Genomic DNA, 24,128 nt, shown 5'->3' on the forward strand with positions numbered 1-24,128 from the left:
AAGACTCACATCGTCCAACTGAAACAACAAAATAGCTATGTCTTCACTATCCGACTTTGAGAGATTCAACACCACATGGGTAAAGTCAGCCCAGAAAGAACCATGTCATCGGTTATACCTTCTGGATCATCTTGTCAATAACACCAAGATGTACGAAGGGAATGAGTAACTCTGGGTCTGACTAACGCTATTGTGTGTGTATATGATAAAAGAGGTGCTTCCATGATCTATGAAGCAAATCCATATTGACAATTACAATGTCATAAGATAATACAGGGTTGGAGAATATTATGCTAATGATAAAGACAGCTTACTTCACGTAGTCAACGATACTAATTAGAATATAAATTTGGAATATGATAGGAATAAAAGGTATCTAATACTTTCCATTTTTTATTTAACATCTTATACTTGTAAACCTTCTTAATCATGTTTATCAGTTCGAAATTTGCGAGATGTATGTTAAGTTCAATTCAATAAAAACTTATATTCGGTAGAAATAAGCTACAATGATATGCATATTTTGTGTAAGCAAAATGGTATGTTTTGATAGAAATATTTTGTATGTGTTGTAAATATTGTTGTAAATACAATTTAGCAAGTCATCAATTTTATAAATTTTAGTTGCGTATTGTGGAGTAAACATTTAGTGATAAACAAGCATTACACATTAACAATTAATCTTTTATTATAAAAATATTGCAAAGAAAAGTCCAAGTTAAAGTGATTGGAAACAAATACGAAATCTTCTGACGCATTTCATCATTGGTACCATCGTTATTCATCATCATCTTTAGCTGCGTAGTAGTTCGTTTTATGATCTGGTAAGTCATCAAGATGATTGTACAAGAAACACAAGTAAATAGCAACTTTTGATACAAATTTAGATTAATAACATTAGAGCGAACAAAGAATTAAATAGAAGAACTGCATCATATAGCTGTTGCATTCTTTGAGGACTCATCAGTGATGCTAAGTGTTTAAATATTGAAGCCTCGAGGCGACTGTGAAAAATCCTTAAGTGATCAAAAATAATGACACAACCTAGATGGGGAAGTTCAATGACCTTAAACTCAGTTAATTTCTTAATTCCCATGTATTTCAGAACGTCAAGTACATGTGTGTATTCTAATCTGTGCCACTATTTAAATGAATTAAAACGTGATATGAAACAAGGTAACCGACATTTAGTTTTGTGCCTAATCTTGCAAACTGTTTTTAACCAGTTTTTATCTGTTTTTACAAAAACTGGTACCAAAACAAAACCAATCGAAAACCTGCAGATCATGGCATGCATACATAAATTGATATACTTGACACAGAGAGAATTGGATACACGATTAGTGTGAAATAAGCCCAAATCGATTTCCCCTAAGTATTCAACAAACAACGACCCAATTTTGCATCAAATATCATGGACCAAAATCAAAGTTTGTAAACAGTATACCCATTCTTGATTCAACTAATAGTTTGAACCAGTATCTTCAGAAAACTGTTCTGTAAAGTGTTTCTGATCGTTACATCTTGAAAAGGTAGCCTTTTCCGTTGCAGGGTTGGTGAAAATGCAGAATATTCTAAGAAGTGTATCTCAGGAGCCCAGCAAAAATGTTTATATACGACAGGCAGACCGAACCAACATGCGTCAAGTTCTAAAAGAAGCAAAGAAGAAAAACTGGACCAATATGATAGTCGACATGAATGCAACTGGAACAGGACTTCTTTTAAAAATCGTAAGGAAAATTTGTATTAAATGCATATTATCAGTTTGTATATGAATGTCGCTGTCATGATAAATAAAATTTAATCAATAACTTTGAGTAAATTTAAAAAAAAAATAACCAAATATTTGGGTAAACTAAAACACATTCAACATTTCAAGTTTTTCGCAATAATAAATAATGTCATGGATAAGCATTTAATAGTTTGCGTTCCGTATGATTCCAACACCCTTAAATCAGCTACAAATATCAATGATCTTCACCAAAAGATAAAATTAATGCCGTAAAGTACAATAGCATAATACATACATGTTTTTTTTCTGTTTTGAAAACAATAAGATTTTCATTCTATCATTCCGAGGGCATCATACAGTCTCTTGTATTTTCATGAAGTAATATTGTCAGTAACATTATTTTTAGACACCAATAAGTGGCTTCCATGTCCATCCCTGCAGATGAGTTGAAATACAATAAATACACCTAACACCTTTATCTTTATGGTAACTTTACAAACATCAAATACATCCGGTATGTTCCTAGCCAATTGGTACTTTCCTTTATGGTCAACTAACTATCCACATTACCAGGATGTAGTTCAGTCGCTGCCATTCCCTTCATATAATACAACCGATTCTATTCCGTCTCAGAAAATCTAGTAAAACTTTTACTCGCCGTACATTATCCAGACACAATCTTTCCCCACAGATAATCCTCTCCCTGTGGTATATCTATCAACTTTCAATCACAGGAGATTGTTCACCTACACCTACTTCCTCTAGATAATCCAACCACATTTGCTTCAAGTATCTATTTCGTATATATTCATTTATCGTATTTCCTTACTGATGCAGACATTAATTTGTAGAGCACAATCTCAAAGTAGAAAGTAGTATACCTTTATTTCCAAAGAGTAAGGATTATTTTGCGGTTGTATTTTCCTGTTGTCTTATTGGCTAATGCCCTTTACTTCCACAGTATCAGATTCATCTAACCACAATTAAGTGTTGACCTGTGCTATTAAGATATGTTGAAACATGTCTGTGCAGTATTTTGATACATGAAAACTTTTAGATTTTTTTCCCTATTAGTTCTTTTAAGGGAGTATGATTTTATGTTCCAAACATTTATTTAATTGTTTTCTTATGCTATTTAGAGAAGTTGAAACATGCCTGTATGTTATTTCGGTGCATTGAAATCATTATTGTATGTTACTTGGTTACATTTAAATATGACTGACATTTAGATACATTGAAACCAGTCTGTATGCTATCCATGCCCATTGAAACAGCATGTATGCTCTTTAGACATTCCCTATAGTACATGTATAATACACATTCATAATGTTCATTATTTTTCCAAATACATTTAAATGATGTGTTTTTGAGATACACTCAAACTACTTTTTAGTAACATGCAACAACAGCATATATTCAATACCTGCAAAATAATTACTTATTAGCTTTTCTTTCAAAAAACAAAAACCCCAAAACGAAAAACGAAAAACCAAATATCGGCAACTACGTGGTACGTTGCACTGAAGTTATCCTTAACTCGTTGGCATTCATATGCTTATGTATCCCAATTGCAGAAGGCAGGATGCTTCAATGCACCACCTAACCCCTCCCTATCGACACCATCAGTATCCAAACAATATAAACTCTCGGAAATAGAACATTGGGAGTAACCGATGTAATATTTATAACTAATATTAATGTCATATAAACGACGCCAGTATAACCTTCAGTTTGCTGATGTAATGGGAACACCACCTAGTGTCTGATATAATTAAACACGGGACGGAAACATATATACAATATCCTGCCAGTACTATTTTAATGCCTGTATTTGAACAATGTATGTGCGGAGCTACATGAAAAAGATGAAAGGGACTGAACATATAAAAATATCGTTAACGCCGCAGTTTTCTCATTTCAGACATAAACTAGTACTTAATGTCTTATGAAAATATGTTACGTCGTCTGCCAATATTTTTCTATGTGTCACTCTGCGTAATTTCCTTGCGAACCAGGCAATCCAAGTGCGGTCCAAATATTCCCCATCTTATTCATGTGATTGAAATTAGGCAAGTGAGAGAGATCAAGCTAGAACAACTTTCTGTCATTCTGTCTAACACTTTGATGGACGTTGTGTTTCTTCATGACAGATGATGTGCTGGTTAACCGTTGATTTTAAACAAGCTGAGAACAAGAAGTCATATATCAGAGAATTCCCCAACATGTGTTGGAATGTAGATATTCTAAACATATGCTTGAGTTAGCAATTCTTCATGATGGTTTTCGCTTAACTTTAATGTTTACAGTCCTGTGGGATTTATAACAGCATTTAGATATCCAGTTACGTATAGGTTTGACGAGCGAGAAACTCTTGAGCCGGAATGTACAATGTATTTTACTTAACTTACCAGTGTGATGAGCTTGATAAACAACACAAGGTTATAATTTGCAGGTGGTTGACTCAATAAGCAAAATAAATCACCATTGTGAATTATATCAATTTGGCGGCTAGATCAGAGGCTAGGTGTGCTAAGGGAGTTCATGTACCAATCGATGACAAGGTCGACAAAAAAAAACCCAATTAGGTTTTTGCCAGATTTTGAGTAAAGGGAACTCAGCGGAGGAGGAAAGGCGACACATTGAGAGGAAGAAGACATTCAGTGAAGACAGCTAAACTGAGAGATAGAAAACCTATAACGACAAAACATTGCGTGGGTGAATATAACGAAATTAGGGTAGGTTATGACATAGGTCAAGTGACATAACCAGATAGGGAATAGTGCCTAGTCATGGCGTGAGGTCAGAATAACGTGTGGATTAGAATGTAGCTAGAAGAGATGTCAATACATGTATGACAGAATTCAAGGAAGGATATGGATGGTGGAGGTATAATGGAAATGAAGTAAAGCTAAGGTTTAGATATGTTACTTTGATATTGTATCTTTGCATCACGAAATTCAAAACACAATACGATCAGTTAATATTCGTGAATGCAATCAGTAACGTTGATATACAGTTACAACGACGACTTCTTTTCAGTCTAGATAAACTGACCGAACTCACTGTTGAAGACTTATTGGTATATAGTGTTTGGCAAGCAATTGTCTGGCAAACAATTTTCCGGATAGACGATATTCGGATCATTCGAATTCCATACAAAACACAATATGAAAGACAAATGCGGCTGTCTTCAAAATGAAAATCAAAAACGAAGTGAACAACTGTTTCAGTGTTCATTATTTAATGATGTTAATGATGCGGAAATGGAATATGTATGAATGTATATGAAGTTGATACTATCTAGCAATCACTCTGTATATCATAAATTACATGTTGATACCGCTATCATGACGATTTAGAGGTAGTTTAGACTAAAACTTGAAGCAGTTATGAATATGTAACCGATAGAGCAAGAGGTGTGAGAAACATCTGTTTTATGATAAAACTTTATCTAGCAAGTACATAAGTCTGTTTTATTAATGAAAAACGTCCTGTTTATTTCAGTATCATTTCACATTAAGCATACAGATTTATTTCTTTAATACAATTTCAGTGTACCAAACAGAAAAAAATGCAATTGTTTTCAAAAATAATATATTTAATAAACGAAAATACCACATCATAAACATAAAAAGCATAAGTAAGATATAGAATATATAGCGTGGCACAATGATAACATATATGACTGGAATCCATCAATGTAGATGTTGTGATATTAAGAATTCTCACGTGCCAATATGCAATAATTGGTTTCAGAATACAATAACAATACACATACCAAGACTTAAACATGAAACTGACATGTATTGAACTTTAAAAAATCATGACGTCATGATAAATAGAACCAAGTTGGGAAAATGGCTACATCGACTCAAAAGAGACGTGAAATAATATTTTGAAAGCTTCTATCAAGCACAGTCTGAAGAGAAGAGCAATATGAAGAAAGAATCCAGATTATGTTAGTTTGAATTATTTAATACACTTCAAGATCCTAACAATAACTCAATTAAACACTGTCTGAAAAGGTGCACTGGTTACAATTAAAACAAGCGTATTTTTTGTTTCAAGTGCAGCCATTGCACATGTATTGTTCAAACATATATATATATATATGTATATAACAAGTCAGATATGTCATCTTGAACAAACTTTGCCGACATAAATTACGACCGTTAAAGATTTAATAGACATCAAATAAATCCCAACTTATGAATCAAGTATACATGTATCGGAATTCCATCTCTACAACAAGGTTTTTTATTTGTTAATTATTGCACAATACTTTCTTGAGTTCATGTTTTAAGCGCATTGATTACTATAGACAATCCCTATATTGCATAACTGTATACATGATGTAGTGGAATACTTATATGTTGATGGACCTTTTCCTTACAGGCTCTTCAAGAAGGCATGATAGATCCATATCACCACTACATTTTTACAACGCTGGTAAGTGCTTGTGGAATAGATTAATACTTTATCTTTATCTTCTAGAAATAGTTGTGCATATCCAATGTGGTCCCCCTGGATGTATCCGTAAAATTATAGGTTTAAGTAACTACATGTACATACAGGAAAACGGTCAATATGTCAATATTAATGACCTTCAGTAATGCCTTGAAGAGCCGTGGTGTATCGTTATGGCCGGTGATACGTTGTTTATCATATCCTCTCCGTCGTTAACGTTCTTTTGGTTACTAAATGTAAAGATGAAAATATAAAACGTTAGCCTGTGATAGCGGTAAAAAACCCTTCTTTAAGATTTACTGTATGATAAACATATGTATTTGAAGTGTCAATAAATTTATTTTATCAGAATAACACCTGGCACATTAAGCATGGGATGCAATTAAACAAACGAAACAACTATCACTCAATCGTAAACGTCCGGTTCAAGCCTTCTCATCTTTTTTCAGGAGAAGTAGGTTTTATAGACTGTTGTAACAAGAAATTCATCAGACGTCTCAGAGTATATAGTATGTAACATTTATTTTTTTAAATATTCCTTTCATTAGGGCTTTTTTTTCCCATAATTTACTTCAAAAAGACAAAACAAACAAAAAATAGAAAATTCACTAAAGAATAACAAGAAATTTAATGAAGTGTCGTAATATGTCTCAGTCCCACCTGTTTTAGGGACGGGTTTAATCACAGCTATATTTGCATGTGATTTACATTGGCTGAAATATCACTGATATAATTTCCTGATGGATTTCCCACAGAACTAAAATCACATTACCATTAATGAGGCCTATCATCAAAATTAGCCGGATAATTATATCGTTGGACCAAAAATACCATTATCACTGATTCAACCTTGAAATTGTGTTAAACACCATAATGACACATCCGCCTTGACTGCATTAAGGACCGTACAAAATAACTCATGGTTAACTTTGACAACGACTTGGTACTGAAGGAAAACACTGATTTTGGTAATGGCTGAAAAATAGTAGTAATCAGTTCTAAAACAATGGCAGACATATTTTTTTTTATTAAATTTCTGCATGAAAATAATCCTCAAATGTATATGCATATATTTCTTCCATTTGAAAATTTTAAATTATAGATATTTATTTTCGTAAATAGATCAAGTTACAGTAAAATACGTTCATATCATACGATATTATTTTCTTGAGGAGAAATATCCTATATGATTTTATTGATGTGATACAAAATATGGACGTAAAGTATAACGAACATTACCTCTTTATCTATGAGATCATGATAACCTGTCCCAAAACTTTTGCAATGCATTTCTTATAGTATCTTACTACTTCAAAACTAAATTTCTTTTTTGTCTTTAACAATCGAAATGTAAACGTTTTTTAGTTCATGATAGCAGCAATTGATATATCTATTATAAATATATGTGGCCCTCAAAGATAATGTTAAATTCATATCAAGATATAATTGCATATGTTCCTTAGATACCATATTAGGTAAAGATTTCTCATTAGGACTTCACGTGGGCACAGGAATATTTCAAACGGAGGCGGCAGCTGAATAATTTATGAGAGTCTTACCATAACAACGATAGTCTTGTATGTCCATTCCTAGAATTAGCACAACAGTATTATGCGTCAAAACCTGGCAATATTTTCCTATCAGCTTGAAAATGCCTCCATATTGTTAAAGGTTATAGATGATGAAACAATTAAGAACTACTGACATATCACAAATGGTAGGTAACGGATGAAGAATGTTTACATTTTCCAATGAGTTTCTGCCATATTCAAGATATTATGGTTTCACTATGATATGCCAATGCTGTTATGAGTGAGATGTTATTGGTGTGATTTTTTCCAGGATATTGACTCGATAGAGCTAGAAAATTACAAACACAACTACGTGAATCTGACAGGATTTCGACTGGTGGATCCACAGGATGAGTTCACACGACAAATTATTGAGGACATGTATGTGTATGAAGCTAACACACAGCTCAAACTTATTAACGACGTCAAAAATAAGGAGCGGACCATACCGGTAGGTAGACAACATATAGCTCATCCTATTTGTAGTGCGTTTATTTTACATGTTTACTATGTAAATGAAAAGTGCATTTAATACGCTCTACATCAGTCATGTTCCACGCATGGCCTTTTCGGCAATCAGTTGTCATAGTCATTTAATTTGTGCGCGATAAAGCTATTATGGACGAAAGCGAAATAGTATTTTAGAGGGACTGTCACTCAGTGCAGCAAGCTAATGCAGCACCATCATATAGGCCCTTGTGATAACCAGGATGTCCTGCATGATGTATGGATCATGTGATATGATGGTGTTATTTTCAGGTTTTCATCCAGTTTAAACGAAGAAGTAGGAGATTTGTCGTTCCCGCAATAAAAATGGAACTTTTACTAGCAGTAACATGTCTGGTCTAAGATATATCAATCGGTCCTTAAATTCAATCAATGAATGGACGGCGGCATGTTTTGTGAGGCGATCGCATTTCCCAATTTCAAATTAAGCAGGCATGCATCAGCAATACGCGCAGATATATCGTGACATGTACAAAGATCTAGGAGACCTAATGAATACTTAGACAGACTGGTGGTCTTTAGTTCGAATTTGGCAATGTACACATATCCGCATTTGAAATTCCATGCAACGAACTAGACCTAAAATGGTTTAATTGATTATACTAATGTAGAGGCATAATTCTCGATAAACTCATTATCAGATATAACTTCTCATCATGAAGCAATTAGTTCTTACTCCTTAAAATTATGTTGATATGACATAGATATAACAGTATGTAGAAGAAAAGCTTTTATTCTATTCAGGATTTTTGTTATCATTCAAACACTTACTTGATCCTTCAAAGATATTGGGTATATCAGTTTATGACAAATATTACACGCAGCTTCCATGAAAAATAGGAAAATATATTTCTGATTAAATAGAAACTAATCACATAAGTTTCACGAAATACTAAGTACAGAAAGGCTTGTTTGGTGTTTAAATATTACACATGAAATATCAATAACACAGTACAACGATGTTCAAGGAGATATGATATAAACCACGATATAATGTGACTGTTCTATATATGGATTGACCGAGATTGTTCATGACATGCCCATTAAAGTCTATTTAGAAATCCCTGTAGACAAATGTCTATTGATCTGGTATTATCATATTACTTAATTTCATATGGAAAATTGAATTTTAACACGAAGTTAATATCTTTAATGCGCAAAAACATTGTTTATAGAATAGATCTATTGTAAACAATATATTTGAAAGAGAATTTCCATGCAACCCGATTCCTCGTATTCAATAGAGCAGTTCTAACGCTCGCTTCAGTCCACGCCAGATCCTTTTGGATATGATGTATGTACCAGTAAGTGGACTGCTGTATCTAGAGTTTGCTGAGGCGATAAGAATTTCTTCAGGCTGAATGTAGCTATAACCATGACCAATTGCAGAAGGGGTATCGATTTCATAAACAGAGCATGCGTGTCCCGTTGGAACGTCATTATCTCAGAACAGTGGACATCTAGAAAAAACCTAACAATACCAGTCAGATATTTACACTTTCACACTTGGCATTGGCCTTTCGCACCAGGGACCTTGTGTTGTCTGTCTTTTCTGACTTTCGTACGCTGGCTAGAAATGATGCCAATATAATGAATGCGTTCGTATTCCAGTTATTGTCTTGAGAGCGGAGCCATTGTCAAAATACACAAAATCAATAGAACTCTCCAGTCTTTTCATTTGACGGCTGATGCAGTTTGCTCAGCATTTTATTTCATTTTGATATACGTGGTATATGGGATCATACAACAATGATCTGTAAAGTCGACGTTATGTCGGCATGGTATTGTGATCGACGCAAACTAGCTTAAAGCCCTGTGTACTTTTAAAAATATCGCTAGCACCCAGTGTTTTAGATAAAGCATTTTTGAAGTTAATTTCCTTTCTAATATATCAATTTTGCTTTTTTGCAATTGCTCTCTATGAATGACTACATTTCTAGAGTCTGAAATGGACTTAAAACACACCAAATTGTTTAGTTTGAATAACAATATTTGTTTATTTAGTTTTTTCACTTTGCTTTTAAAGATCATTTCGTAAAACATGTTTATTAAACACAGCTCTCAAGAAGTAGTTTTGAACAGTTATGTACCTACTGGCACTCTTCAATGTTGTCTGATGAAGCTGCAATTTCAGCTGGAGTCGGCAGGGTATGAAGAAAGAAACCTTAAAGCTATAAATAAAGATGGTGTTAACAGTGAATTTATTGATAAGAATAATACATCTTTGCGTTTATTTCTTTTTAAATGTGGTTTTGTATGTTAACGAAAAAGCTTTTCTGAAATATATTCTGTGACGGATTGACTGATATGATAAAACATATATTGTGTTTTCAGAGTTATGTCTTAAGTTATTTCGATTTTTTTTATTAAAGTATGATATTGTTGTTTGAATGATCAATTTATATGTGTATATGCCGTTATGAAAAATACTTCGCCGCCGTTTACCAAATTTAATTGATCGCACTGTGCTAATCATATTATCTCATCCCATCACTTGATGTGCTTGCTTTACTCAGTTATGATTCCTATCGCTGATTTAAGAACAGGAGATGGAAGAATACGCCTAAGGCATTTATAAATGAAGCCATTGTTTTTATCATGAATAGTAAACATCTATACAGAAATATTTTCCATGTTTATTGTTTATATGAGGGTCGTATCCAACTCATTCATCAGCCATACAAATTTCTAGCCACGGGGTAAATATTTCATTTGTCACGGAATATTGATAAGAAACAAGATTATATTAAAACCTAAAACATATCCCTACTGCCAGGACTCAAGGCTGATGTATACACCGGTGATAGATGTTGATGTATGATGCGATCTGTTCCTAATTAATTTTTTACTTGTATCGATTGGGAGCGATTTATTTGGATAGGGGTGCGGAATGGCGTTTATGACGTTCAAGTATGATATAGCTCAGGGTAAAAGACATAACACAATGTAAACAAGTCTGATTTATTTGAATGTCCAATGACTAGACATGAACACAATATGATATTTTCGACTAATTATGTAAAGGATGTTTAGGCTTACTTGAATTCGTCTTGTAACGTTTTTCCTCCGGTTCTTTTCCACAAACGTAAATAATACAAATGACCAGTAACAGTACAATTACGATTTTTTGCATACTCAATGCGGTAGACAAATGTAGGTATAATATATATACAAATATATCGGTCATATTCCCCCGCACATCTGGTACATGTGGCCGAAGCTGCTACTCCGATACGGAATTACTGGGGACCACTAAATCGGCAACTACGTCGGCGCTTCTTGCCTGGCGCTCCTGGCGTTCCTTGGCATTCTCTGCGCCGCGCCAATACCCTGTCGCACGCTCGTCCCATGTTCCCCGTTATGCTGGCAATTCTATATCAGCAAGTGTAGCGATATCCAAATTTCAAAATAAGGTAAATTACTTTGTCGACCACGTCGTAGCGCAGCGAAATAAAAAAAAGACCCTCGGCCTGTGACCACTGGTCTTATACACATGTGAACATAACCTGGATAACATAGACGTTGATATACTTATCGACAGAAAATAGACGTGAAGGATGTAATACCACGGATGAATACACATGATAAAACTGCTCGTTACCTGTACACGTAACATACCATATCGAACATATTATTCATACATAAATAGGTTGTATATGAGGCACATTTATTACAGTCTGTATCTTTGACACTGGTACAGACGTCTTATACATATTTCACCTACAAAAGTCCTCACCAAGAGTAAGTTTAAGTTGTACTTGTATTCGTATTCTACATCAGCCGCTTAATTCGACCTTTTCCTACAACGAAACAAATGGGGCCAGTTTTCACCTAGACTGCCTGTATACTTAAGCTTCGGTATTTCCATGTTGCCGTTGATTCTATGTTCAAGGATTTGTTCCCTAGATTACAATTTTCATGAAACATGTCGGCAACTCTCGACACAGGGATTCAAGAGATCTAGGCTGATTAAGATTATGGCCGCCATGATGAATTTATTGGAAAATAGTATATTTTTCATCGTGCGATATAAAGTCACATGTGTTTGATCCTTGTTATTTACCTGGTGATTCCGTTGATGTTTACCTTGTTCTCATTTAGAAACATGGCATTATTTGGATGGTAAAGAATTTATATTGCGAATATCATCGATAATGCAAAAGACGCTTATTCCGCCGGAGCACTTTATCTTAATCTTCTGTAAATTGTCTTTTCTTCATATTTTGCCCTGATGTCATAGCTATTGAGTTTGGAAAAGGATTCTGTTGACCTGTCGGTATTTTCTTTGTTTTTCTATTCAGTACGAGTCAGCCCTAATGTTTGATGCCGTGCTGCTATTTGCTAAAGCTTTAGAGGAAATGGATAGAAGTGTTGCTTTCCGACCAGTGAATGTTTCTTGTGATGTTGACTACTTCTGGCCGACAGGCAGTAGTTTGTACGAATTTCTTACTATGGTAAGTATTATCTAACAGGACATTTATCGAATGAATAATAATTAACCAATTAATTAACGTTGAAAATAGCCTCACCGTTTGTATTGATAACTTCTTGCTGATGTAAGTATATCCATCAGCAAGATGAACTCAAAAAGAAAGGAGCATCACTGATGTTCTTTTTTCCATTTACAAACGAAACAGGAACATCGTCATTGTAATTTTAGTCGTGCAGACAGTAATATCACCATCGTTTTACAGCTAATATGATATTGTGCACACTACGGCCATCGGCAATCATTACTTACCAATGTGGATACCCAGTTATGATCAATGTAAATACCTATCAGCAATATGTCGCAATTCTGGACAATACATTTACAGCCCTCGGTAGCACACTGTACTGTAAAGAAAATGCAATAGCAATGAAGATTAAACCAACTTCAACATATAAGCAATCTTAAATGAAAAACAACAGTCCTCATTTATTTGGTCAAATTGCCGTTACCAAAGTAACCATGCAATAAAGGCCATTGCAATATACTGCCAATCGAGTTCTCCTTTAGATATACTTGAAAAGGCCATAACATGCGAACAACACATGTCTTATTTCGCAACAAATCCCACGAACTGCTACACGCTAGCTTCAGTTGTTTAATTTGTCAATATTTTTTTGTTGAGAGTGTTCGCCGTTTTCGGGATGATATACAGAGCTTAACGGTTTCCTGCAACGTTCCACTATAAAAACGAGCTTTGCAGCCTTGAATTGCTCAACAGAGGTTTGCAGATGATTAAACAGGAAATTGCAACTCCGCGTTGAATGCAAAGCTAGTAATTGGTTTCCAATAAATTCAGCGGATTCAATATAGAATGATCAAAACTAGCTTCCTTCTTCTAGATATCAGATGAATATTCGAAATAATGAAATATCATTTTTGTCCTCAGTCTTTTTTTAAACAATATCAAGTTCGCTACTGTGTCCGAAGGTATGAAAATGATACTAGACTATGTCATTTTTATTTAGTTTTTTTGGGAAGATGCATGGATTGGAGTATGTTGTGCACAAATAATTCAGCATAGGTATTTTATGTTTAGTATCATCTCGCACGCAAAATATTTAAACTTACCAAGTGTCATATACTCTTGACTTGCCAGATTTAAGACTTCTTCGGAATGAAAAAAGAATTCACAAACTTAAAGACTGACAAATGGTTCTTGCTAAATTCATTTCCTGTTTTAGGGCAGGACTCGTAGCACTTAGCTTAATAAAACTATGTACATTGCTACTGTTGGTGACGAATAGATCTTCTTCGGAAAGCAAATAATCATTTTAAGTTTGACTTCATGTCACAAACTTTAGTCATATAAAGGTATTGGAAGATTACGAACAATTTCATTTATGGATTATCAGGCATTGCAATTGCATGTTCCATTATCCCCAAAATGTTTATGGTTCTACATTGTTTTTTCTGTTACCTCTCTCAAATCGAAATACGGGCATGAATGTCTTGATTAATTATTTGATTATATCACATTAGTGACTAACCAAATGTCATTCCATCTTGTAATAGCTATCATGTCATCATTATCAGAACGTGAACTTGTATCGGTTTTGGCAAGATTAGGTCTGTTGATAATGCACAATGTTATTACTGTTCTTGTAACGCCCTTATATCTCCAGTCACATGTACGCGGTCTCACCGGGGAAATCAGGCTACAGCAAGGCAGGAGACTAGACTTCAAACTCGACGTGATGCAGCTTAATGAGAAAGGGCTGTACAAAGTAAGTGTCATGAACTTTAGATTGAATACACAGGCAAAATTTATGATTCTCAAAATAATGAAACTTAATCTTGTAAACGTTTTCTTGAAATGAATTGAAGCATCACGATGAGAGATTAATTTGAATTTATATCTGGAAATAAAAAAAATATGTCACTTGCTTGACTCTCTGTTTCAGGGAAAAAAACATATATCGACCAAAACATAACTGTAACAATAGCAATGTTAGAATACCAAAGTTATTTAATTTCTGTCCTCCTATCCTCAAATTTCTTTTTTATTATTAGAAATGACAACAAAAAGCCGAACAAGCGCTGTTTTTGCAGTTTTGTTAAATTTCTTATAAACTACTAACAGGGTGTTACATGTACCTTGCATGTACCTGGAATAACTGATATTGTAATTCCATTTTTGTACGAAGTCGATAAAAGACTACGCATAATCCATTCTATACAAATGTTGATTGAAACATGTTCATATAGTATCCTAGTCCAAGGAAATACAATCATTTGTTCGTATAAGGGAATAAGAAAGCATCTACTTATGAATGCAGTTTGCCTTAGTTGAAAATTTAGATTAGTGATTTCAGAAATTATTGCATTTCTTTACTCCTGGTACCATGAGCAACGATAGATAAATATGTCACGCTTCTGTCATATAGCAAGGTGGAAAGGTTTTTATGACGTAATGTTTTATACCATTTTCATATCAAGGAAAGGATTCTTTATTAAGCAAACGTTATATTTCCCTTGCGTCTCTGGGCTGTACGTTTTTTATTTCCATCAAATGGGTACTTGCTGTAGTGCAGTTTCAAGATTTACATTTCTTGGCGGGAAAGTAGCTTTATTCAATCTCTGCATATATAACTACATAAATGGCACATATTTCCATTTTAACGCGCCGCTCGCATTTACGTGCAAAATATTGTTACGTCCATGTATTTATAAATTCAACGATGTTTTGAGGGAACTGTAGTGGCTCTTTCCCAAATATAGAAGACAAATCAGCTCCCTTCATCCACAAATCGATTAGATGTAGTGTTTTATGATAATTTATTTAAGAGAAACGTTAGTTTTCTTACAAATTGCGCACTATATAAACATTTTAAGAAAACTGAACTGAAATCAGGGAACAGGTGATGATAATTTATATATATACACCCGTCTCCATTATTTCAGTTTCCAATAATCAGTACCAAATTGTTGTTAACGAGATACCTTATTGACATGTATGTTATATTTAGTTTAAACCGTTGGCTAGGGAACCTTTACGTTTCTATGATGTTAATAAGATTATGCCTTTTAGTAGGATATATAGTATCATTCACAAGATATATATGTAATGCAAAGTATTATATATAAACATGAAAATGCAATATGACATTTACAGCGGTAGTGACAGTCTGTATACAAAACAAGATCAAAGATAATCTAATTGTTGTTTCAATACAAGAAAATCTTTCCGCCTGTTTGTCTTTGTGGGAAGACTTGCTAACATAAAAAAAAAGCATTTTACAAAATATAAGATTTTTCCTATATTCTGTATCAACAGCCAGTGTGGTTATTCATCAAAAACGTCGATTGATTTGACCGTATATCTTGCTTCCATTGCAGTGCAGTAAAATTCGATTCAATTTCGTGAAGTATGCCCGAAATATGTGTGTGCTTTTGTTGTTTGTTTTTGTTTTTTGTTTTTTTGTATGTTTAGTGCACTGATAAATTGCTTTACACAATATGTTTACTAACATAGTTTCTTTATATTCTTTTATTTCTGTTCCAGGCTGGGTTTTGGACGCACGAGAGCGGATTTAACTTTACTTATAAAGAAAGCACCCAGGTGGGAGTCCTGGGTAACAAAACATTGGTGATCACTACAGTACTGGTACGTAACTAAGTAATCTTCCTGTATAGAATTGTAATATAGAGACAGCGTGATCTGCAAAACATGTCAACGAGATAATGCCACTTGAGAAAAACAGGCAATTTGACTTACAACTTTCGATAATACGTAAAAGGTTAGCTCAACACATAATAGGTAAGCTTCAGTGATTCGCTGATATTGATTGATTTACCATGTGATGATGATAAATTGCAAACGCTTTCCCTTCACTCGACAAGACGACTTCAATGGATGAGGGTGTTTGCGATCAAAAGACGAAAAGCAGTGTGAAACGGAAACGAGTTTAATTTCATCATTTCGCGGTCAACTAGAGAATCTGTACTGGAAGACACGATTGAATTTGCCGATAAACTCACAAGCCATAACGAAATGGGTATTTTTTTCCTCGGGGTACATATGATGTATCACTCCACACTCACAGTTCGTTAAGCAACCCAATTATACATATTGATTCGAATGATAATAATGCACTGATAGATTAATTTCTATATATCGCTATACACAATATGGATTGCATTTTTTAAGAAATTCGTTTAGGTCACAAGAAGACAAATATGGTTTGACGAAAAGAAAATACAAAACTATTGACCAAAGTATGTAACGTTGATGTATAACGAAAATGTAATTTATTCAACCTATTCTGAAGCCTCTTAATATCCTCCGTTATACTTTTTTCATTTTCATTTTTAGTGAATGTAACCGTTACCATTGGAAGTAAAAACTGTTGAGTGCGCCTTATATATCATATAAAGATCATTTTTTTTAATTGTTACTCTTTGAGGCTAAACTATTGAGAGTTAAATGTGATGAAGGCAGCGGTTACCCTTCGGAACTAAATTATCACATTTAGTACAAACAACATTTACTCCCGGACTCATACTACGAATCCAACATGTGGTATAACAATGTCTCACAGAATCACAAATGGCACAGCTATTAAACGAGTCCCTTTGGATTTCATTTCTAATGTCAATTTATTATTAGTAATAAGTCAGTATACTACAGGAATACTACATGTCTAAAATCTTCATCATGATACGCGATGGTTATGACTACGACTGTCAGTGCGTAATGTGTTTTGTCTTGCAGGATGATCCGTATGTCATGATTAAAGAGGAATTAAAGGATGATCCTGACCAGGAAAAGTATGGCAATAATCTCTATGAAGGTTTCTGTGTTGATCTCTTAAAAGAAATATCCGATATTGTCCACTTTGATTACAAAATAACACAGGTTCCAGACGGCAAATACGGTGTCCTGAATAATGGTCAATGGAACGGAGTCATCGGCCAACTGGTGGAACGGGTACGTGGTACATGGTATTAACACTGCACACTAATAAACTTTATTATCTTGTTTCGTTAATTTATCCCATCCACGAATACCCTTCGGAGATTTTATTTGTTTGTTATATTTTTGAAAATTAAATGTATGAAAACATTATGCATCTGATTTTTATATCATTCTGCATTCAAAACATAAATGCAAGTAGTATCCTAGGATCTTAGGATCAAATAGTAAGTACAGATATTTTGATTTGTTGAAGAAACTTTTGCTTGTTTATTGTAAGAGGGTAAATTACACCAATAAGAAGAATACGCTTATCCTTACGGAACGCCTGTTCTTTTTCTCCGTATCTCTTCCTAGGGTGTCCGTGACTGAAAATTTTAATATTGTATATACTAGTCCATCAAGTTCGAGAGTTAAATGGGTTTTCAAAAAAAAAAAAAAAAAACATACAACTAGTATTTCCTTTTTTCTGCAGTAAATTACAACAAGTAATACTGTAATGATATCTCAAAAATAGGTCCGAAAATCATCCTGCAACCTCTTCGTTTGGAAAAAGTAAATCCTCACTATAATTGAAATGTTGGCTCCCTTTTGGTGATTCATTAACTGTGTTAAATATATAGTGTAATTGTCTTAAAGAATCGCATTGTCTTAGGTTTTAGTTGAAAGAAAACGCTAATTTCATTTCTTTTATTACGTTTCGCAATAAGATATTTTCGTCACTTCAAGCTGAAACGCTTAATGGTACTTGTAAAATAGGATACTTATTTACATGTTGTAATTAATTAATCTGCATTCCCTTTATAAATCCGTTATAACGAGTTCAATGTGAATTCAAATGTACATTGTATGGACTATGATTAAGAAGCCAGGAATTTTTAATCATTTGCATGATAACAACGAGCCTTAATTAGCGGTATACACGAATCCCGATCAGTTTCAACAGACATTTCAAGTAATATCGAGAGCAAAAGTTGTTACATATATATGATGTAATCGGAACATTTGTTCGGAGTTTTGAAAATTCTCCCTTTCCGTATGTGTATCCAATGGTAGTCGAATGGTTGCATAAACCGAAAGCAGTACTTAAGTGGAGAAGTAGGTCTCACTTTACCATTTCTTTCAAGTTTTTAATATAGAGAGGAAGCTGCTTGGTGGCTGAGAATAGAGTTAACTCCCTTGTATATATGCATTACCTTAGCACAAACGTTGATGGTGCGTGCTGTATACCATTTTACCTGATTATGACAAGTTATAATTCCGTTCATTGATACAGGAATATATGCTTGCATTCATTTGAAAAAAAAAAACATTTCTCACTAAAAATGCGTACAGTGTGCAGAATATATCTTTATCAAAGGTTTTGAGAGAGGAGCAACTATGTATGATTTTATAAGAGACCTACACGGACACAACACAGTAAAGCAAACACAAAAATAGGGAATAAAATCGACCAATCAATTTAAGGATAAAATTTAGATTGTCTAAGCGTTATGGTTCTTAATTTCCATTTGCTTTCTTCACAAATCAACTTGTTATTGATATAGTAATCTGTGTATATACCTAGATACTTTATATTATGTATTACACTTTGATATGGTTTTCTCATCTACAGTTCCGTCTTTTACAAATGACTGAATAAAATGCCAAGATGTTAATGTAACGGCTGACGGAAAATTTCGACATGGAACTTTGAGAGAGACAAGACAAGATAAAATTACAGTTTAAAACGATCGTAACCCTAATCTCATTTTGAAATGTGACATGTTCATTGATCTCTTTTTTTACGATATGACGGTGGCTGTACGATTGTTCCTTATTCTGTGTTTTAAGTGTCATTTTTAGGATGCATTACACATATCAGCGTATGTTCACGGGGTTATTTCTTTCAAAATTATTCATTATTAAAACTTAACGAACTAGATGGAACAATGGAAATCGTGTTCCCTATTTTGCTTATATTGATTTTCCAAAGTTTTATTTTCCACAATTGATTCCCCTATCACCACTGACGAATCCTGGAATTATGAAACAACTATATGATGGCGTATACTACATATTTATTCTATTGTGAATCTTCTGAAAAATCCTTTGAGAACACGGCATTTTTTAAACTACGTTTACCTGATTTGTTGTCAATGAGGCGCAAACATGTCACCAATTTCCAATTGTAATACTTCTTAAGTTCAAGTTTTGTCCTCCTGCCATAATTTGTGTTAAGAACTACACCTTTGTTGGCACTTTCGTTATTCACTTGTAATTTCTGGATGTTACAGAAAGCTGACATTGCGGTAGCAGCGTTGACCATCAGTTACGAGCGGGAGCAATCCATAGACTTCACAAAGCCATTCCTCAACCTCGGAATCAGCATTTTATTTCGAATGCCAAAACGAGAAAAACCAGGACTCTTCTCGTTTTTAAATCCTCTGGCTATTGAAATATGGATATATGTGATAGCAGCATATCTGTTAGTTAGCTTTAGTATATTTGTATTGGCACGGTTTAGTCCATATGAGTGGTATAATCCCCACCCGTGTAACCCAGAAACGGACACGGTGCAAAATACATTTAACCTATCAAACAGTTTCTGGTTTACCGTGGGGACACTAATGCAGCAAGGATCTGACATTAACCCGAGAGCTGTGTCTACACGGATAGTAGGGGGTACATGGTGGTTTTTCACTTTAATTATTATATCTTCGTACACAGCTAATTTAGCTGCGTTCTTGACTGTTGAGAGAATGGATTCTCCTATAGAAAGTGCTGAGGACTTAGCGAAGCAGACTGAAATTTCTTATGGCACGTTAGAAGGAGGATCAACAATGACATTCTTTAAGGTACGTATTGCAGCAGTAACACCCATGGAATGATATAATTAACCAATAGTTCAAATCAGAATTGAATTTAAAACAAAATAGAAAACAATATCTACTATCTAAATTTCATTACACCGAAGACTCTTTCGTACTTTTCATATGCTGTTTTCAGGCTCAACACAGGCTATGAATACAAAATGCATTGTTATTGTTTTTTTAATGGTGTCTACTGAATTCAGTGTTTAAATTACGTTACTGTTTGTGTATTATATACTTCTAGGACAATTATCAATAGCTTCTCTACCTATTCGTTGACACAATGTCAACTACGCACCTTCTCTATAGCTTTTAAACATGGGAACTACAATAATAATAGCAAATATCTGTGTAACAGTATTATTCCTGGTATACCACTGTTGTCAAGTATTCCATAAAATGTGTCCACCTGGCAACCATACTACAATTACATGGATGTAACGAATATAGAAAGTAGAAATGGATCCACACTTAAATGTTCTGGTTTTTAGATACAAAGTAAAAAAAGACTCCAAAGCAATTATCAGTTAATCTATTCACATGAACATTTCCATCAGCTTTGACATCGATGTTGTTGGTTTAAGCAAATTACTGAGAGCTAAAGACTTATGGATTGTGTTTTTTTTTATCTGTTGTTTCATGACGGGTCAGTTTGTCGACACATATCTGCATTTTGTTCCCGTTTACACACGTTTATACAACAATAGATATTCTACTTATATGTATAATGTAACAACCAAGTTCAAAAGTACAACTTTATTTCAGGATTCCAACATTGAACTGTATCAAAAAATGTGGAATTCTATGAACAATAAAGAGCCTCGTGTGTTTACAAATTCTATGGAGGAAGGGATAAGGAGAACTATGGACGAAAATTATGCTTTCTTCATGGAATCTACATCTATAGAGTATATTACGCAGAGGAACTGCAAGTTAATGCAAATTGGTGGTCTTCTAGATTCTAAAGGATTTGGGATAGGTACACCGATGGGTAAGTGTTTTAAATGTCCTTAATCATTATCTATGGCATGTATGAAAAATAATTCTACAGTTAAAAATTCCGTGAATTAAGAACCAACACTCCATAAAACATTCATCTTTTCATATTGCTCGGAAATAGTATGTGATATTGTCTATATCTTTTACCTTTCATGTAGAATTGTATAATTGTTTCGACTAGGGCTGTAGCTACTTTTTGTCTGAATTCTAGCACTATGAATAGATATACATTTTCGACAAAAGCTTAAATCACTTATAAATCTGCGGCAGCTGCAGGTGCGTTTTATGAATATCAGGGTGTCTGACAGAATCATAATGGAAGCAGTTAGATCGTTTTATTTAAATGCAGAATCCACTGATGGACTTTTTAAAACGTATTTTATTAAATTTGTTGAAAAACGTATACGTTTCATTTCGACACAAATAAAACTGTGAATGATGTTAAATAGATATATCCACTTGTTGGATGATAAAATGTCTTTTTACACTTCCTTTACTTAAGCAGTTCTGTCTTATCTCACCATAAACCCAGCGGCAATGTAGCACCATTGAGTTTCATAGTCATTATCAAAATATAGCACTCCTGTTATTGAATATAGATATATGACTCCAAATCTATGTCTGTTATTCTTACTGTAATTGTGAGTCACTTGAAATGGTTTAAGTCATACTAATAGGTCGCTTTCACTTTGATTTTGTTTTACTTATAAACATATGGAGTGTCCTTATCATTGTTTGAATAGTCTAGGATGAAAACATGTATTTCTAGAGGAACTCCTACGTTTTATAACTAAGTTTAATTATTATTCTTCTGTCTTTTAATCACGTGGTACATCAGTGATAACGGAAATTAGTGTTGGTATAAGAACACGCAGAATGCCATTCATATCCGCAAGGGTTCGGATTGAAGTCGTTATACCCGACAAAAGTGATGAACCTGGCGCAAACGTTATCTGTCTATTTGGCTTGTTACACCAATTCATTTTATTATTCTTTATCGGTACAGGAAGTAACTATTTCGCACATAAAAATAAAAGACTAAGCTGTTGAGCATCAAAGATGAAAATAAAGGCATAATATATATGTCATAATGACGTCGGGGACCTAAGTGCGGTTTATAATGTCACGCCGACTAATATAGAAACATGAATGACGTGACACCAGCTATTCTACAGAATACACATAGTTTATCTGACGAAAGATATATATTTCATATGTCAATATTTCCAATTGTCCAGGTCGGATAATGTATCGTCACGTGCAGTTTGGTATATAACAAAGGGACTACGTATTCTTACATTTTAGCAATAGGACCATATGGTCCCCAAAATGTGAGATATATGTCTCCAAGGATGATTGAGATATTCTCATTTAGGCATTACATTTGTCACTAAGTTGTTTATTTTTGTACATAATTAAAAAAATAGATAGATTTGTTGATTATTATGAATTTTGCCTATTTGTTTCTTTTGAAGTCAAGATAATATTTCATCAATCTCCAGAACACAAGTCAACATTTTTATAGAAATAGAGAACTTTTTTTATTTCGATCTACGGTTTTCTATCGACGTGGTTGGAAAATACAAATATTTCCCTTTCAAGTGAATAAGACACCATATCGACCGGAATCAACGCCTAAAATTGGCAAGAATATCTATAGTTGTGAGTTTGAATTTTGCAAGATCATTTTATCATTAAGCTAAACAAGACATACGAGGAGTATAGCGCCAAACAACGTTATGTAAAAACTTAATCTCATATATCTAGAATATAAAATATTAGTTATCGAAATTATGTTATATAGAGATGAAGGAGGTCATCATTTGCATGGATTAAACCTCTGTCTAACGCATTACTGGAAGCACATATCATTATCTGTATCACCAGATTTATATCTTTGTCCTTTGTATTATGTTTTTCCTATTTAATATATATTCATATTTATTTCTGTCAAAATAAAGCTCAGATATTGATTTTATGAAAAAAGAGAAACTCAAATTCATTAAAACTAGGACAAAATATGAACAAAAAGAAAGATTTTCACAGAGACGCCTGAACAAGGTCAAGGTAAATTAGATGAGATATTCCGGAAATGTACGAATCGTCTGTTTCATTGATACTATTACACAATCTTTCCCACAGATTCTCCATTGCGAGACCGGTTGTCAATGGCCATTCTACAGATGCAGGAGGAGGGCCGAATACAGCTATTATACAACAAGTGGTGGAAGAGCACGGGCAAGTGTAGCCGTGAGGAGCAGAAGGAGTCCAAGGCTAACGCCCTTGGTGTGGAGAACGTTGGAGGTATCTTCGTCGTGTTACTTGGTGGTCTGGCGCTGGCCGTCTTTGTCGCCATTTTAGAGTTCCTTTGGAAATCCAGGCGAAACGCCCGAGAAGACAGGGTAAGTGTAGTAAAGAGTTCACTTCGTCCTTGACATAATTTTCCTATATTGATTACATGAGTTTAATCTAATGTAAATTTTATATTACTCCTGGGACTGTAAATCTAATGTGGATGTCGTCTTATTTTACAAGTATTTGGCGATATAAGTCATATACATTTATATTTCAATCGTACATTGACTATCATATCGGT

At 34.0% G+C, this 24,128-nt stretch overlaps 1 protein-coding gene across 1 annotated transcript in view; it reads left to right on the top strand.

Annotated features, from left to right (window-relative positions):
• LOC132552730 (glutamate receptor ionotropic, kainate 2-like) overlaps positions 1-24,128 on the top strand; it is a 159,273-nt gene that overhangs the window by 125,226 nt on the left and 9,919 nt on the right. Inside the window, exons 4-13 of the mRNA XM_060216924.1 lie at positions 1,552-1,730; positions 6,128-6,181; positions 8,042-8,221; positions 12,579-12,731; positions 14,392-14,493; positions 16,272-16,373; positions 17,481-17,696; positions 19,958-20,518; positions 21,299-21,524; positions 23,675-23,934. Of these exons, the coding sequence (XP_060072907.1) occupies positions 1,552-1,730; positions 6,128-6,181; positions 8,042-8,221; positions 12,579-12,731; positions 14,392-14,493; positions 16,272-16,373; positions 17,481-17,696; positions 19,958-20,518; positions 21,299-21,524; positions 23,675-23,934 (2,033 nt within the window). The remainder of the gene's footprint in view (positions 1-1,551; positions 1,731-6,127; positions 6,182-8,041; positions 8,222-12,578; positions 12,732-14,391; positions 14,494-16,271; positions 16,374-17,480; positions 17,697-19,957; positions 20,519-21,298; positions 21,525-23,674; positions 23,935-24,128) is intronic.

The sequence above is a fragment of the Ylistrum balloti genome, unplaced genomic scaffold (assembly GCF_031769215.1).
Source record: "Ylistrum balloti isolate Yb309-2 unplaced genomic scaffold, AGI_CSIRO_Ybal_v1 Utg370274, whole genome shotgun sequence".
In the NCBI taxonomy this organism is placed as follows: Eukaryota; Metazoa; Mollusca; class Bivalvia; order Pectinida; family Pectinidae; genus Ylistrum; species Ylistrum balloti.